This window comes from Acanthochromis polyacanthus, chromosome 22 (genome assembly GCF_021347895.1).
Source record: "Acanthochromis polyacanthus isolate Apoly-LR-REF ecotype Palm Island chromosome 22, KAUST_Apoly_ChrSc, whole genome shotgun sequence".
In the NCBI taxonomy this organism is placed as follows: domain Eukaryota; kingdom Metazoa; phylum Chordata; class Actinopteri; family Pomacentridae; genus Acanthochromis; species Acanthochromis polyacanthus.
Window position 1 is genome coordinate 1,755,295 of NC_067134.1, and position 15,741 is coordinate 1,771,035.

The window sequence follows — 15,741 nt, forward strand, 5'->3', positions numbered from 1 at the left end:
CTACAAGAAATGAGTGTTTCACACATGTTTTTGTACTAATATGCCCAATTATGTCAATTTTGGACACCCAATGTACACCCTGGGCAAAAATGGTATGTGTTCATTTATCAGCCCTTTTTCACACTATTTTCACTCCAAAAACTCATAAAGAACTCAAAAAATCACTTCAGATAAGCTTCAGTGTGGATCTTGATCTGAATCAGAGGCACAGACGGAGACAGAGAAAAGCTGCAGCTCCTGGCCACAGCAGGAGAGCAGGAGGTTTGAAAAATCACACAGGGCCGCTAAAACCCGCCTCTCGGCTATTCAGCAAGCTCATTGGCTACATGACCTGTCAGTCAAACGTTTCCTCCGACGTGATTTGCTCAGAATTTACTGATGATATAAGGAACGTCCAGATCCATCGGTCTCGGCAACGGTTGGCTGTTTAGGCTTCGGAGGCAGCGATGAGTCACTTGATTGGTTGAAATGCGGTTGGAATCGAAAGCAGAGGCTTCAGTCGCCATTTTCAGACCGAGACCATGTGGATTTCTGAATGCTTCATAAAATTATGGATAAAAATGCAGTGAATTATGGAACGCGCTTCGCCACCATGCACCACGTGGACGCGCACGGAGCCGAGCTATTTGTGGATTATTTACTTATTTCTAGACATGTTGTGGACAAAATATTATACTTGCTAGTATTGTCTGGATGACTACTCTTGGATTATGGCCGGGTTTTGTGGATTATTTTCATCGTTGATCGGTAAAAGACCGTCCAAAGGTGAGTTATGCCCTTTATGTGTCCCTTTAAATTTTTGTTGTTTGTTGGAGAAATGTGTTTATATTACCCGCTGTGGTAATCACATCTGAAAGTGGTTTATACCGGCGGATTCATGAGACTGTAAGCTTTCCATGCATGTATAGTGTTTGTATAATCGCGTTTGCAGCCTTCGGACATTCTTGAAATTCCTATGCAAATTAGTAAGTGTACCGCCGGCGGTACACTGAAGCTTAACGGGTTAAAAACTATTAAAAGAACCTTAAAATCAATCCTAAAGCACACGGGGAGCCAATGCAGTGATTTTAAAACCGGTGTAATGTGAGCCTGCTTTCTGGTCTTCGTCAGAACTTGTCGTGCAGCTGAGTTCTGGAGTAATTGGAGATGGGAAATTGTTTTTTTGGGAAGACCAGAAAGCAGGGCATTACAGTAGTCCATTCTACTGGAAATAAAAGCATGTACAATTGAGTATCATCAGCATAGCTGTGAAAGCTGATGCCATGTCTCCTGATGACCTTCCCAAGTGGCAGCATATATAAGTTAAAAAGCATTGGGCCTAAAATTGAGCCTTGGGGAACTTCATACTTCATTTTGTGGATGCTTGATGAGCAAGTATTCGAACTTACCATACATTTTCTATTAGAGAGATAGGAATCAAACCATTTTAAAACAGTTCCAGAGAGGCCAACCAGATGTTTAAGTCAGGATAGAAGTATTGGGTGGTCTACTGTGTCAAAGGCTGCACTCAGGTCTAGTAGCACCAAAACTGAAAACTTGCGGGAATCTAAATTGCATCTGAGATCATTGACGATTTTCAGTAAAGCAGTCTCTGTACTGTGCTTTGTCCTAAAACCTGATTGAAATGTTTCAAATGTGTTGTGTTTCACTAAAAAGCTGTCGAGCTGAATAAAAACAATTTTCTCTAATACACACGTGGACAAAATTGTTGGTACCCCTCAGTTAAAGAAGGAAAAACCCACAATTCTCACTGAAATCACTTGAAACTCACAAAAGTAACAATAAATAAAAATTTATTGAAAATTAAATAATCAAAAACAGCCATTACTTTTGAATTGTTGATTAACATAATTATTTAAAAAAACAAACTAATGAAACAGGCCTGGACAAAAATGATGGTACCTCTATAAAAGATTGAAAACTATTTGACCAGAGTGACATGATTAACTCAGGTGTGTCATTTAAATGACATCACAGGTGTTTCCAAACTCATAATCAGTCAGTCTGCCTATTTAAAGGGAGACAAGTAGTCACCCTGCTGTTTGGTGAAAAGGTGTGTACCACACTGAACATGGACAACAGAAAGCGAAGGAGAGAATTGTCCCAGGACATCCGAAAAAAAATTATAGACAAACATCTTAAAGGTAAAGGCTATAAGACCATCTCTAAACAGCTTGAAGTTCCTGTGACAACAGTGGCTCATATTATTCAGAAGTTCAAGACCCACGGGACAGTAGCCAACCTCCCTGGACGTGGCCGCAAGAGGAAAATTGATGACAAATTGAAGAGACGGATCGTTGGAATTGTATCCAAAGAGCCCAGAGCAACCTCCAAAGAAATTAAAGGTGAACTCCAAGGCCAAGGTACATCAGTGTCAGATCGCACCATTCGTCGTTGTTTGAGCCAAAGTGGACTTCATGGGAGACGACCAAGGAGGACACCACTGCTGAAAAAAACATAAAAAAGCGAGACTGGAATTTGCAAAAATGCATGTTGACAAGCCACAAAGCTTCTGGCACAGGGTGTCTTGAAAGTGTGCAAGGTACGATGAAATCTGAAGACTATCAAGGCATTCTGGAGAGAAATGTGCTGCCTCGTGTCAGAAAGCTTGGTCTCAGTCACAGGTCATGGGTCTTCCAACAGGACAACGATCCAAAACACACAGCCAAAAACACCCAAGAATGGCTGAGAGAAAAGCGTTGGACTATTCTAAAGTGGCCTTCTATGAGCCCAGATCTGAATCCCATTGAACATATGTGGAAGGAGCTGAAACATGCCATTTGGAGAAGACACCCATCAAACCTGAGAGAACTGGAGCTGTTTGCTCATGAGGAGTGGGCCAAAATACCTGTTGACAGCTGCAGAACGCTCATTGACAAATACAGAAATCGTTTAATTGCAGTGATTGCCTCAAAAGGTTGTGCAACAAAATATTAAGTTATGGGTACCATCATTTTTGTCCAGCCCTATTTCATTAGTTTGTTTTTTTAAATAATTATGTTAATCAGCAATTCAAAAGTGATGGCTGATTTTGATTATTTAATTTTCAATAAATTTTTATTTATTGTTACTTTTGTGAGTTTCAAGTGATTTCAGTGAGAATTGTGGGTTTTTCCTTCTTTAACTGAGGGGTACCAACAATTTTGTCCACGTGTGTATTTTGCTTAAATGGTAAGTTGGATGCTGGTCTGTAATTGTTTAAAACATCAGGGTCCAAATTACTCTTCTTCAGAAGGGGCCTCACCACTGCTGTTTTAAAAGCTGTAGGGAAGACCCCTGTCTGAAGAGAACAGTTAATAATGTTTTAAAGCTCATCTTTGAAGGATCCATAAAATGTTTTAAAAAATGGTGTAGGGATTGGGTCTAGGATGCATGTTGTAGGATTCGCTTGAGAGAAAACTCTATTAAGAGTCCTTGCATCAACCAGGTCTAAACTGTCCATTGTTTCCTCAGTTAAAAACAAACCCTCAGAAGCAGCATAGTTACAAGTAGTCTTTTGGTTTGATAAAATACTGGATCTGATGGAGTCTGTCTTCCTTCCGAAGTGGTCTGCAAATTCTTCGCACCGTGAATTTGTTAACATACAGTTGTGTTTATCAAAATTTGGATTGAGTAGTTTGTCAATTGTTGAAAAAAGAAATTTAGAGTTATTTTTATGGTTTGCAATGAGTTTTGAGAAGTAGTTGTTCCTTCCCTGTTTGACTGCAGCATTGTAAATTTTAAGTTGTTCACGGAGAATGTCGTAATTTATGATTAATTTATTTTTTTCTCCATTTTCTTTCAGCCGCCCTGCAGGTCTTCTTTAGTTTTTTTAGTTTTTAGTTTTTTGTCCTCGTTCCTCCACGGGGGCACTGGCTTTATGTTTACCCTTTTTGTTACTAGTGGAGCTGCTGAGTCCAGGCTTGCTTTAAGTTTACTGCTAAAATCATTGACAATAAAATCACACGGTGCAGGTAAAATAACTGGAGGACTTTTTTTCTAAAAATGTAAAAAATTTGAAGCCACTTCGGAAGTCAGATATTGCTTCCTCACAGTTCGCACAGGGGCCTCCTGTTGGATAAAACCAGTAACTCTAAAAAACACACAATAGTGGTCAGACACAGCCAAGTCAGCAACCAGCCCGATCTCACGAGGATTCGTGAAACTGTCACGTAAGTTTTAGTTTCGGTTTCGTGCGCACCAACACGATTTCGTCATGTTTTTCGTGCCGCTCACCACGAAATGCGCACCAATGTATTTTAAACGGCGGACTTTTCGTGCCACTCAGAACGTATTTCAAAAGAATGTGTATATTATATTTTTAATGTAAAACCGTGGCGAATCCAACGCTATATTTTGCATGACATCGTTCCTAAACATAACCCTAACCATAACCATAACCATAACCATAACCTAACCATAAGCCGGTGGTACACTTACCAATTTGCATAGGAATTTCAAGAATGTCCGGCGGCCGGCGGCCGCAAACACGATCACACAAGCAGTATACGCCGATGGACAGCTTAGATCGTCATGAATCCGCCGGTATAAACCACTTTCAGATGTGATTACCACAGCGAAAAACATTTCGTGGTGAGCGGCACGAAAAACATGACGAAATCGTGTTGGTGCGCACGAAACCGAAACTAAAACTTACGTGACAGTTTCACGAATCCCCGTGAGACCGGGTTGGCAACAGAGGACACGCTGATGGACAGCTGACCATAGCTTATGACAAGGTCCAGAGTATGTCCTCTGTTGTGAGTTGGCTGTGTGACATGTCTAAAATCCATGCAGTTAAGAACATTTATAAAATCTTTGGACATAGTGTCTGACAGTTTGTCTAGGTGCAAGTTAAAATCACCGGTTATAATTATTTTGTTGTAGGTGCTGTAAATTACTGATAAAAACTCAAAACTGATCAATAAAAGCAGCACATTGTTTAGGTGGTCTGTAAACTGTGACACATAGAACTGGGGGGTTAATAAAAGTAAAGGCATGATACTCAAAGGTGGTGTACTGATCAAATAAGATTATTTTAACAGTAAATGAATTTGATGTAATTGATGCAGTCCCACCACCCCTCCTCCCATTCTGATGTCCAAATAAAAAGTTAAAATTTGGTGGAGAGGCCTCTGTGAGAACCGCTGATCCATCTTTGCCCAGCCAAGTTTCGGTTAAAAAGAGACAATCAATCTTGTCTAAAATCAAGTCTTTAATAATAAAAGTTTTGTTGGACAGAGAGCGCATATTTAAAAGTGCCATGTTTACAGATGCTTCTGTCTTGTGGTCTGTGATGGTTTGTGGTGTGGTGAGGTTGTCCTTGGTTACAGCTGTGAAGCTGCGATATTGGTGTGATTTCTGGAGTCTGTTTGAGATGATGACTGGGATTTGTGAACATATGGTGTAATCGGGTTGACTGCAGGGTGAGCTAGTGTTGTTGTGTTTGGTCGGAGTAGTGACAGTACCTGGGTTGTGTGGGGCTGGCAGTCAGGCACGTGAAGGAGAGGTTGATGATGACGATTCAAACTGACCAGGTGCATGCTGCTTGTCCATGTGTGTCTGGAGAGTGAAGTTTATGTTGGATGAAAGCAGCCACGAACCTCTGGCGTTTAAATGGAGGCCATCCCGTTTAAAAGCGTCCCTGCTTTCCCAGAAAAGATTGAAATTGTCAATAAAACCAACGCCATAATCCAGGCAGGCGGAAGACAGCCAAGTATGGAGGCTCAGGAGCCTGGAGATCCCACGTCCGAGAGTCGGCAGAAGCCCAGAGATAAAAGATGCCACGTTAGCCCGTTTTAAAATGTGGAAAAGTCAAATAAAATCTTGTTTTAAAATTTCCGGCTGCTGTTTCCTGGTGTCGTTGGTGCCAACGTGAATCACTACCGTGGTGACTGAGGGGTGAGCATCCAGTTCTCCACAGACCTGTGAGATGATGTCGCTGACCGTGGCCCCTGGGAAACACCTTGTCGTGGAGAAGTGAGTCTTCACATGGCGGGTGATGGAGTCCCCGATGATTGCCGTTGTGGTTTTCAGCCGGCGATGTGGACCCGGGGTGCTGCGGGTAGGTTGTGATCCTCCATTTGAAGCAGCCGCTGTATTCAGGCGGGTGGTCATTCCGTTATCCGGAGGTGTTCGGGGGCCCGAGCCCAGGCAACCAGATGAGCCCGCTGCAGGAGGATGTGGCTGTGGAGTGAATGTGAGGGCAGCTGGTTTACGGAGATCGGAGGGCCGAGCTGCCACCATGGAGCGTGCTGCACCAGCACCGGCACTGCGCTGCGGGAGAAAACCGCCTGTGCGTGGGAGGAGACCGCCTGTGTCCGGGAGGCCTCTGTGTGGATTCGGCCAGTGGAAGAAATTCCACCTCATCCAGGACATCGAACTTGTTTGACAAGCAGAGGTCCTAAACTGTCGGAAGAGGAGCCGACCGCGGTTTCCCGCGGTGGTGAACGGTCTTCCATGACACTGACTGCCCTGGGGTAGAGCACCAGAGAGCCCTGGGTTTGGCTCCGAGACGGGCCCACGGGTCTTCGTTGGGGAACTGGGCAGTGGTGGTCCACGGCACCGTGTCATCCAGGTCTTCGCCGGCGGCCTCCGCAGCGGCACCCGCTGTGTTGGAACGCTGCGCTAGCATGGTGTCGATGAGCCGCTCGTCTTTTCCAACCTGGTGGAGGACGGAAACTCTTCTCTCCAGTTCGCCGACTTTTTGGCTGAGCCGCAGACAGCCATCACACAGAGCAGGCAGAGAGGTGAGTGGTGGCATGGCTCCGGTAACTGGCACGGTTAGCTTAGCCTAGCTACCAGGCTAAAAACAAACCAGTCGGTGTAGCAGGAAACCCGATGCTCTCCGAGGAAAAAAATAACCAGTTAAACTAGGGTCAGATGGTGGAAATCCTTGATCCGTGTGACAGAAGCGGCTGTTGAAATCACAATTAAATGTGATCAGTGCGTTAAACCCGGGTTAACATCGTCTCAAGCTTCAGGCTAGCGGGTCTGTGTGTATTCTCAAATGCATTTAGCAGAAAACAATCCTCGGGGACCCCAACGAATTTTGGTCAACTTTTTATTAGATTATTGACTGACTTGAGTCAGTTTGATGAGCTGCTGATGTTTCTTTGTTTTGTCATTTTGACTTTGGGTTTGTGGGTGAGTCTGTGCAGCTCCATGACTCCATCTGCTGGACTGATAGTAGAAGTACAGTAGCTGATCTTTTCCAGGAGGATCTGAGTGGATCAATGATGTTTGTTTCCTGTGCAGGTGAAGGTACAAAGTGTGCGTGAGCTGCTGTGAGTTGAGCATCATGGATGAGTGTGAGGACAGAGAGGAGGGAGTCCCTCCCTCTAAAAGCTCTCTGTGTGGGGAACAGAAGAACCAGAGCAAAGCTCAGAGGTGAGACCACCATCTCTAACTGTCCAGGACACTTGTGCATGTCAGAGCTCAGCATCACATCACTGCTGCATCATTATTGACAGGAATCCACCTGGACCTGGACCTGCTTCCAGCTGTGTGTCCTTCAAGAGTGACCGGTCTAAGGATCGTCCTATTGGATTTAAAGGAGAACCAGGTCCTGCTGCAGAGGGGTAAGATGTTCAGAACATAAACTTTTGACCAAAGGTTAAATGATCTCTTTACTGATTTTCCTGAAGTCTGTTGTCAGATGTTTTCTTAAATCCAGATTAGTTTTCATCTCATGTGAGCGGAGCTTGGGCCTGTTTCACGAAGCAGGTTCATTGAAAACTCTGAGTTTCTTAACCCTGAAATGAGGGAAACTCAAAGTTTTCCGTTTCATGAAGCGAGGTAACTTAACCCTGAGACAGAGGGGTAACTCGAGCCTGTTTCACAAAGAGGGGTAACTTAAACTATCGGTCAGTTACTGCAGTAACAGACTCTATGACTTGAACCTGGTCGCCAGCAGGTTTATCTGAGAAAATCTCGAGTTTCTCTCCATCTCCACCCACTTTCAGCCACACACCCTGTTTCATTTCCTCATTCATTCAGTCAGTAAGCGAGTGAGTTTTTCTTGCGTAGAACAGCTTTTATTAAAGATCCAGTGGATAAAGGAGCAGCATTACTGAACAGATAATTAAATATTCGTTGGTAGATTGTTATCAGACCACGCATAAATGTTCTTGCATTTCCGGACAATTATCTGTTTGAGCGGTACCGTTTCATAATCGTTTGAAGTCCATAATCTACATAAACAACCTAATCCGTCCTTATATTTTTTTTTGTCTGCAAGTCCGCTCAAAAATGACACCAACCAACCATGGTGTCATTGCTTAAGCTTCATGCAATTTTTTTCTTCTTTGTGACTGTGACCATCACCTGCCCTCATGGCAAATTAACCTATCATGTTTATTTCAAGCTGTTTCCTGCATTATGCCATTGAGGGCTGTGCACACCCAAGTGAAACATAAAACAAACACAGGACAAACAGAAAGGTGAGGCATAGACAGTGTTCTAAGAGAAAAGGTGCATTCTATTTATTTGTGCTCTTTAATTCACACCTTAAAACCAGTTACAAATCTAAGACCCTTCACAAACACCAAATACGACAAAATCCCAAATGGATCAATCATGAAGATGTCAGGAGACCACAAGAAGGATAGATAAAGCAGAGTGAGATCCACAGACACTAACCCAGCAACCTCCACTGACTCAGCGCCCGGAGGAACAAACTCTATTGAGTTTTGGTAAGTGCCGGTGTGGTGGGTCTGGCATGCATGAAAACCTCCACCAAAAGGAGGGAACTGTCTCCTCCAGCCCAAGGAGGTCCACACAGCCCCCCCGCAGGAGCCACCGAGCGGAGAGCCAGCCCAGGGGCCCAGGAGCCCAGAGCAACCCCCGCCGAGACAGCCAGAGCCCCAAGGCCAGCGCAGCAGAACGGGCCATAGTAGACCCACACGGCGCCCCAGCGGCCCACAGCCCCACTTCCCCCACGACCACCCGCCCCCTCCCCACCCTCCCCCACAACCCGACTCCCCCCGCCACCCACCCATACCACCCCCCCTCCCCCACCATGCCATGACAAAGACTCATCTCTGGACCTAGCCAGTACCTAGTTCTGGCGGAATGCAAGTTGCATGACAGCCAGGGTAAAAGAAGGTTGCCCCACAGTGATCTCCTAACTGGATCTGGTATTTGTCAACCGGTGACTCTTGTGAGTTCCTTCGCTTGTCTAAGTGCTGTAGGGTGCCAGGGAAACACTATGATGTGACTGCCACAACCGTACAACTGCCGACTCCTGCTGCCGGGTCAGCAAGTGGGTTTAGGTCCCACTATGCCACTATTTCCCCATAGTTGGGATCTGGATTGGTAAGTGCCAGGGTGTGTCCACACAACGATGGGCCTGCACACTGTACCTCTGGAGCTCCAGATTGCTCCGAGATCCCCCACAGTTTAGCCTGGGGCCGCAGGGTACCCAGTTACCATGGTGTGCCACGAGGAGGCACTGTAGGAGTCTTGACCGGTAGATCCGTAAAGTCACCAGGAAGGGGCTTACGCACTCGGACCTGAAACGAAATAAAGAAAAATTGAAATATAAAAAACGACATTTGCTTGTGTTGGTTTCGTTTTTGGTTTTGAATTGAGAAAGAAAAAAAATGAAAATTGAGCCATTTTCCCTTTTTCGTTTGTTGGTTTGGTCAGAAAAACAGATTATACTTTTGGCCCCTGACCCTACAGGGACGATTCCTGTGGTCACAACAAATACTGATGATGAGCCAAAATGAAGAGAAAGTTCCTGCAGTGGAAAACAGACTAATGTTGGAATCTCGAATGAACATTATGGACCTTCAGCTGGTGTTTGTGTGATAAAGTGAGAGTTAACTGTTGATGTTGATCCACAGAGTGGAGCAGCAGAACTCAGAGGTTCCCAGAGCTCAGTCTGTCCAGCAGCATGACCTGGACTCCATATTCATGGTGAGTTCATGGACAACAGGTTGCTCTCCATCTTTTGTGTTCAGGTGTCTCCATGCTGCTCTTTGTAGACCAGTGGACTGTCAGTGTGTCCAACATGGATCTGATGTTTGGCTCCATGATTTGACTCTGATGGACTCATTGACACATTTCTCTGTTCCAGCGGCTGGAGGACAACATGGTGACTTTTGTGAAGAAGGAGCTGAAGAAGATGCAGAAGCTTGTGAGTCCAGATTACCCAGAATGCTCCTCAGAGAGTCAGAGGGAGGATGAGGAGGAGTTGGAGGGTGATGATGAAGATCAGAGGAGCAGCAGAGAGATGTTTGAGCAGATCACAGTGTTGTTCCTGAGGAGGATGAAGCAGGAGAAGCTGGCTGACTGTCTGCAGAGCAGTAAGAGGATTTGTGTAAAGACTGAAGCTGCTGGTCAACAGAACATTCACTAAAGTCTCAGAATATCTTCACACAATCAGTCTTTAGGGGACAAACTATCTCCTTCACTTTATTGCTACTTTGGTGCTTTAATATCCAGGTTACTTCTACTTCACTCTTTCTTTCTCGTGTTTTCATTCAGAACTTCCTGCAGTTTGCGGACGTGAACTTAAATCTTCTCTGAAGAAGAAGTTCCAGCGAGTGTTTGAGGGCATCGCTAAAGCAGGACAGCCGACCCTCCTGAATGAGATCTACACAGAGCTGTACATCACAGAGGGAGGGACTGCAGAGGTCAATGATGAACATGAGGTCAGACAGATTGAAGCAGTATCCAGGAAAGCAGACAGAGCAGAAACAAGCATCAAAGCAGAAGACATCTTTAAAGGGTCACCTGGAAGAGATGGACCAATCAGAACAGTGATGACAAAGGGAGTGGCTGGCATCGGGAAAACCATGTTAACACAGAAGTTGACTCTGGACTGGGCTGAAGACAAAAGCAACCAGGACATCCACTTCATGTTTCCATTGACTTTCAGAGAGCTGAATGTGGTTAAAGAGAGAAAATTCAGTTTGGTGGAACTTGTTCATCACTTCTTCAGTGAAACCAAAGCAGCAGGAATCAGCAGCTTTGAAGACTTTCAGGTTGTGTTGATCTTTGACGGTCTGGATGAGTGTCGCCTTCCTCTGGACTTCTACAACAATGAGGTCCTGACTGATGTTACAGAGTCCACCTCAGTGGATGTGCTGCTGACAAACCTGATCAGGGGGAATCTGCTTCCCTCTGCTCGCCTCTGGATAACCACACGGCCTGCAGCAGCCAATCAGATCCCTCCTGACTGTGTGGACATGGTGACGGAGATCAGAGGGTTCACCGACCCACAGAAGGAGGAGTACCTCAGGAAGAGATTCAGAGATAGGAAGCAGGCCAGCAGCATCATCTCCCACATGAAGAAGTCACGAAGCCTCCACATCATGTGCCACATCCCAGTGTTCTGCTGGATCACTGCTCTCGTTCTGGAGGAGCTGCTGAGAAGCAGAGAGGGAGGAGATCTGCCCAGAACCCTGACTGAGGTGTTCATCCACCACCTGGTGGTTCAGGCCAAAGTCAAGAAGGTCAAATATGATGGAGGAGCTGAGACAGATCCACACTGGAGTCCAGACAGCAGGAGGATGATTGAGTCTCTGGGAAAACTGGCTTTTAATCAGCTGCAGAGAGGAAACCTGATCTTCTATGAGTCCGACCTGACGGAGTGTGGCATCGATGTGGAAGCAGCCTCAGTGTACTCAGGAGTGTTCACACAGATCTTTAAAGAGGAAAGAGGGCTGTACCAGGACAAGGTGTTCTGCTTCGTCCATCTGAGCGTTCAGGAGTTTCTGGCTGCTCTTCATGTCCATCAGACCTTCATTAACTCTGGAATCAATCTGTTGGAAAAACAACAACAAACAACCTCCAACAAACCTGATCCAACAGTTTTCTACCAGATAGCTGTGGATGAGGCCTTACACAGTCCAAACGGACACCTGGACTTGTTCCTGCGCTTCCTCCTGGGTCTGTCACTGCCGACCAATCAGAATCTCCTACGAGGCCTGCTGACACAGACAGGAAGTAGCTCACAGACCAATGAGAAAACAGCGGAGTACATCAAGGAAAAGATCAGTGAGAATGTGTCTGTAGAGAGAAGCATCAATCTGTTCCACTGTCTGAATGAACTGAAGGATGTTTCTTTAGTGGAGGAGATCCAACAGTCCCTGAGATCAAGATGTCTGTCCACAGATGAACTGTCTCCTGCTCAGTGGTCAGCTCTGGGCTTCATCTTACTGTCATCAGGAGAACATCTGGACGTGTTTGACCTGAAGAAATACTCTGGTTCAGAGGAGGCTCTTCTGAGGCTGCTGCCAGTGGTCAAAGCCTCCACGAAAGTTGTGTAAGTAGTTGGAGATGAAGATCCTTTTTCATTTTTCTGCAGTTTCATCAGTATAATCTGCTTTTTGCCTCTTCAGACTGAGTGGCTGTAATTTGTCAGAGAGAAGCTGTGGAGCTCTGTCCTCAGTCCTCAGCTCCCAGTCCTCCAGTGTGACAGAGCTGGACCTGAGTAACAACAACCTGCAGGATTCAGGAGTGGAGAGTCTTTCTGCTGGACTGGAGAGTCCACATTGTAAACTGGAAGCTCTCAGGTCAGGACTCACACTTTGAAATTGATGTGAATTCTATCAGTGGATAAACAGCTAACCTGAGTACAATCATTTCTGCTGATGAGATTCATCAAATGAGCTTTTACTGAACTTGTGCAGGACTTTGTCAGGGTTTATTTTTGACATGATTAAATCCCACTAATCATTGTTGAGATGGTTGATTTGCTTGAGATGCATAAAATGTAGCTGAAAGACAAAGAAGAAAAGAGAGTGAGAAACATCCAGCGAAGTGATGTCCATCAGGTTTGTGTTGTTTTGTGTGTGCAGGCTGTCAGGCTGTCTGGTCACAGAAGAAGGCTGTGCTTCTCTGGCCTCAGCTCTGAGCTTGAAGACCTCAAATCTGAGAGAGCTGGACCTGAGCTACAACCATCCAGGAGACTCAGGAGAGAAGATGCTGAGAGCTAAAGTGGAGGATCCACACTGTAGACTGGAAACTCTCAGGTACAGACAGACACTCTCAGGAAACTATCAGCGTAGCTCACAACAAAGACTGGAAGCAGAAGAACACCGTTAGGTCAGCTGTGCACCATGACTGAAAGGAAGGGTAAACTGTTACCCTAGCTTAGCTCAAAGACGGGAAGCAGAGTAAACTGTTAGCCTAACTTAGCTCAAAGACAGGAAGCAAGGTGAACTGTTAGCCTAGCTCCATGAATAGAGGAAGCATCATTGAGTAAAGCTGAATAATGAGTGTAAACTGAGCTGGAACGTGACGAGCACAGGACAGAACTTTAGAGATGCTGCATTCAGGTGTCTGTGTCTCCATGTTGGACTGGTTCTTTATCAGTGGAACAGTGTGAGAGCCATGTAACGTCCATGTGTGCTGCTGAAAGAGTCTCTGCTGCTCTGACCGTCCTCCTCCTTTCAGGGTGACGCCTGCTGGAGTCCAATGGTTGACACCAGGTGTGAGGAAGTGTAAGTGTGTTTTAATGGATTGATGGAAACAAAGCAACACATTCAAGCATCTTCAAAGTGTCACATCTCTGAGGTCATCATCAAAGCTTTAATACTGATCACATGATCCATCAATAACTGCAGCTGTGTTGTGTTTGTTCTCTCCATCAGATTCCTGTCAACTCACAGTCGACACAAACACAGTCTACAGAAAACTCAAACTGTCTGACAACAACAGGAAGGTGACACATGTGGAGGAGGATCAGTCGTATCCTGATCATCCAGACAGGTTTGACTCCTGGTGGCAGCTGCTGTGTGGAACTGGTCTGACTGGTCGCTGTTACTGGGAGGTGGAGTGGAAAGGAGTGGTTGATATTTCAGTGAGTTACAGAGGAATCAGAAGGAAAGGAGGCAGTGATGACTGCATGTTTGGATGGAATGATCAGTCCTGGACTCTGTTCTGCTCTGATGATGGTTACTCTGTCATTCACAATAACAGTAAAACATCCATCAGTTCCTCATCAGACTCTCACAGAGTTTCAGTTTATGTGGACGTTCCTGCTGGAACTCTGTCCTTCTACAGAGTCTCCTCTGACTCTCTGATTCACCTCCACACCTTCAACACCACATTCACTGAAACTCTCTATCCTGGATTTGGGGTCTGGTTCTCTGGTTCCTCAATGTCTCTGTGCTGAGTTGAGTCTCCAGAGTCTCCTCCTGGTACAGAAACAGTGTTGAACAGATAGTTGAGTCTCTCCATGACTCTGTCCCTCACAAACATGTTTTCACATTCATGGATTAAATGTGTTTCTTTGTCAAATCCTTCTAAATGATTCCTTGTAAACTTGTTTCTCTTCAAAGATGGAAGTTGTGATTATTCCAGGAGTCAAATGTGTTTTTTTGCGTCTTTTCCAGTCAAATGTTGAGAGTGAAAATCAGGATGTGGTGTTCCTCTGACGCTCACTTGAACTAAAAGCATTTGAGCTGCACAAAGTGTGAAATGAGAGAGGAAGCAGTGAATCTCCAAACTGCTGACAGACTTTCACACATTATTGTCCAGTGAAAATCAGCTTTTTGTGCAGCCACACTTGATCCTGATGTGAGTCTTTAAGTCCTGTTCTAGTGATGAAATGAGAACTTCCTTCATCTGTATCACTCTTTCCAAAGTATTCTGTGCTCTTCTGTCGTTTATGTCTTATATATTTCCATTTTTCATTTTTACAAAAAATAAGTGGTTCAGTGTTTTTTCATAAGTTTTTTTTTATAAGATTCTGAATTTATGGTTTCATCAACAAATTCTACCAGATTTTATTTTTCCATCAAAGCTCCCATAACCCTAGCTATCTCTGGATAAAAATGTTTTCAGCATCGATATGATTCCAGTAGAATTTAAACCCACCAGGACTATCCAGATTACATTGAACTCTGTAAATTCAACATTTTTTAGCCTGTTTAATTCTGTAAATGTTCTGTTGGGCCGTTAAAGGAGGTTTTCCTCTCATTTTGGTGTATTTGAACCCTTCCATGGTCTAAATTCTTTGAACAGATCTTGTGCTGTAATCAATGTCTAACTGAGTTTTTATTTTCATTGCAGTGGTTGATTTTTCCTGAACAAGATCAATGATTTTTAATACGTCTTTCTCCAGTTTTATTTGCTCTACCTGTGAGTTTTAAACTAACTTTCTTTTTTAGTCAATAAATGACTAATAACACACTTTGATCTTCATGTTTGTTTGCTCATTTGTTGATAAGTGGAATTTAATTTTCCATGTTGAATAATCAATGTTTATAATGTTTAGAAATGAAAACAGAAAAAAATATCTTTTATAAAGCTGTAAAACTGATGCTTTCATTTTTGTTCTAATATTTTTGCCATTTTAATTAGAGCAAATATAAAGAACTACAAAGACGAGAATAAAAAAAATACATAATTTTAGTTGTGAAAAGACTCAGAAACCAAACTTGTAAATGTATGATGTACTATTTTTGTTTCAATCTCTTCTTATTACAATGACCGAGTAAAACATGAACAATCTAAAGTTGTGAACTTGAACTTCTTTCAAACTGATTTTTCTCTGAACAATAAAAATAAAGTGTGAGGTCAAAGTGTGACGGTTAGACCAACATAAACTACTAATATCCTGTTGAAGCGCTATAGAAGCGTCAGAGCAGCAGATTGTAAAGTCTGGTCCAGATAAGGAGCTCTACAGTGAGGCTGTCCGTCCATCAGAGCTGTCTAACCTGGACCTCACATCTCGTTTCCATGCATGTTGAGAGAAAAAACCCAATGACAGCCTCTCCAAGAGCAGTGTCTCCTGCAACACAATGT

General features: G+C 44.3%; 3 protein-coding genes across 35 annotated transcripts in view; 2 read left to right on the top strand and 1 right to left on the bottom strand.

Moving 5' to 3' along the window:
* Positions 1-15,741, top strand: part of LOC127531907 (zinc finger protein 37 homolog) — a 269,232-nt gene that overhangs the window by 218,219 nt on the left and 35,272 nt on the right. The gene's annotated exons all lie outside the window — the stretch shown is intronic.
* LOC127531957 (zinc finger protein OZF-like) overlaps positions 1-15,741 on the bottom strand; it is a 319,989-nt gene that overhangs the window by 205,773 nt on the left and 98,475 nt on the right. The window lies entirely within an intron of this gene.
* On the top strand, positions 7,456-15,126 carry LOC127531952 (NLR family CARD domain-containing protein 3-like). The gene is made up of 8 exons (XM_051942555.1): positions 7,456-7,559; positions 9,828-9,900; positions 10,061-10,289; positions 10,471-12,253; positions 12,330-12,503; positions 12,789-12,962; positions 13,387-13,433; positions 13,584-15,126. Exons 2-8 carry the CDS (start codon positions 9,898-9,900, stop codon positions 14,105-14,107), a joined length of 2,934 nt encoding a protein of 977 aa, XP_051798515.1. The 5' UTR covers positions 7,456-7,559; positions 9,828-9,897; the 3' UTR covers positions 14,108-15,126.

Coding starts and splice junctions, on each gene's coding strand:
- LOC127531952 (XM_051942555.1), top strand. Junction 12,504..12,788: donor TGTAAACTGGAAGCTCTCAG/GTCAGGACTCAC, acceptor TTGTGTGTGCAG/GCTGTCAGGCTGTCTGGTCA. Junction 13,434..13,583: donor GACACCAGGTGTGAGGAAGT/GTAAGTGTGTTT, acceptor TCTCTCCATCAG/ATTCCTGTCAACTCACAGTC.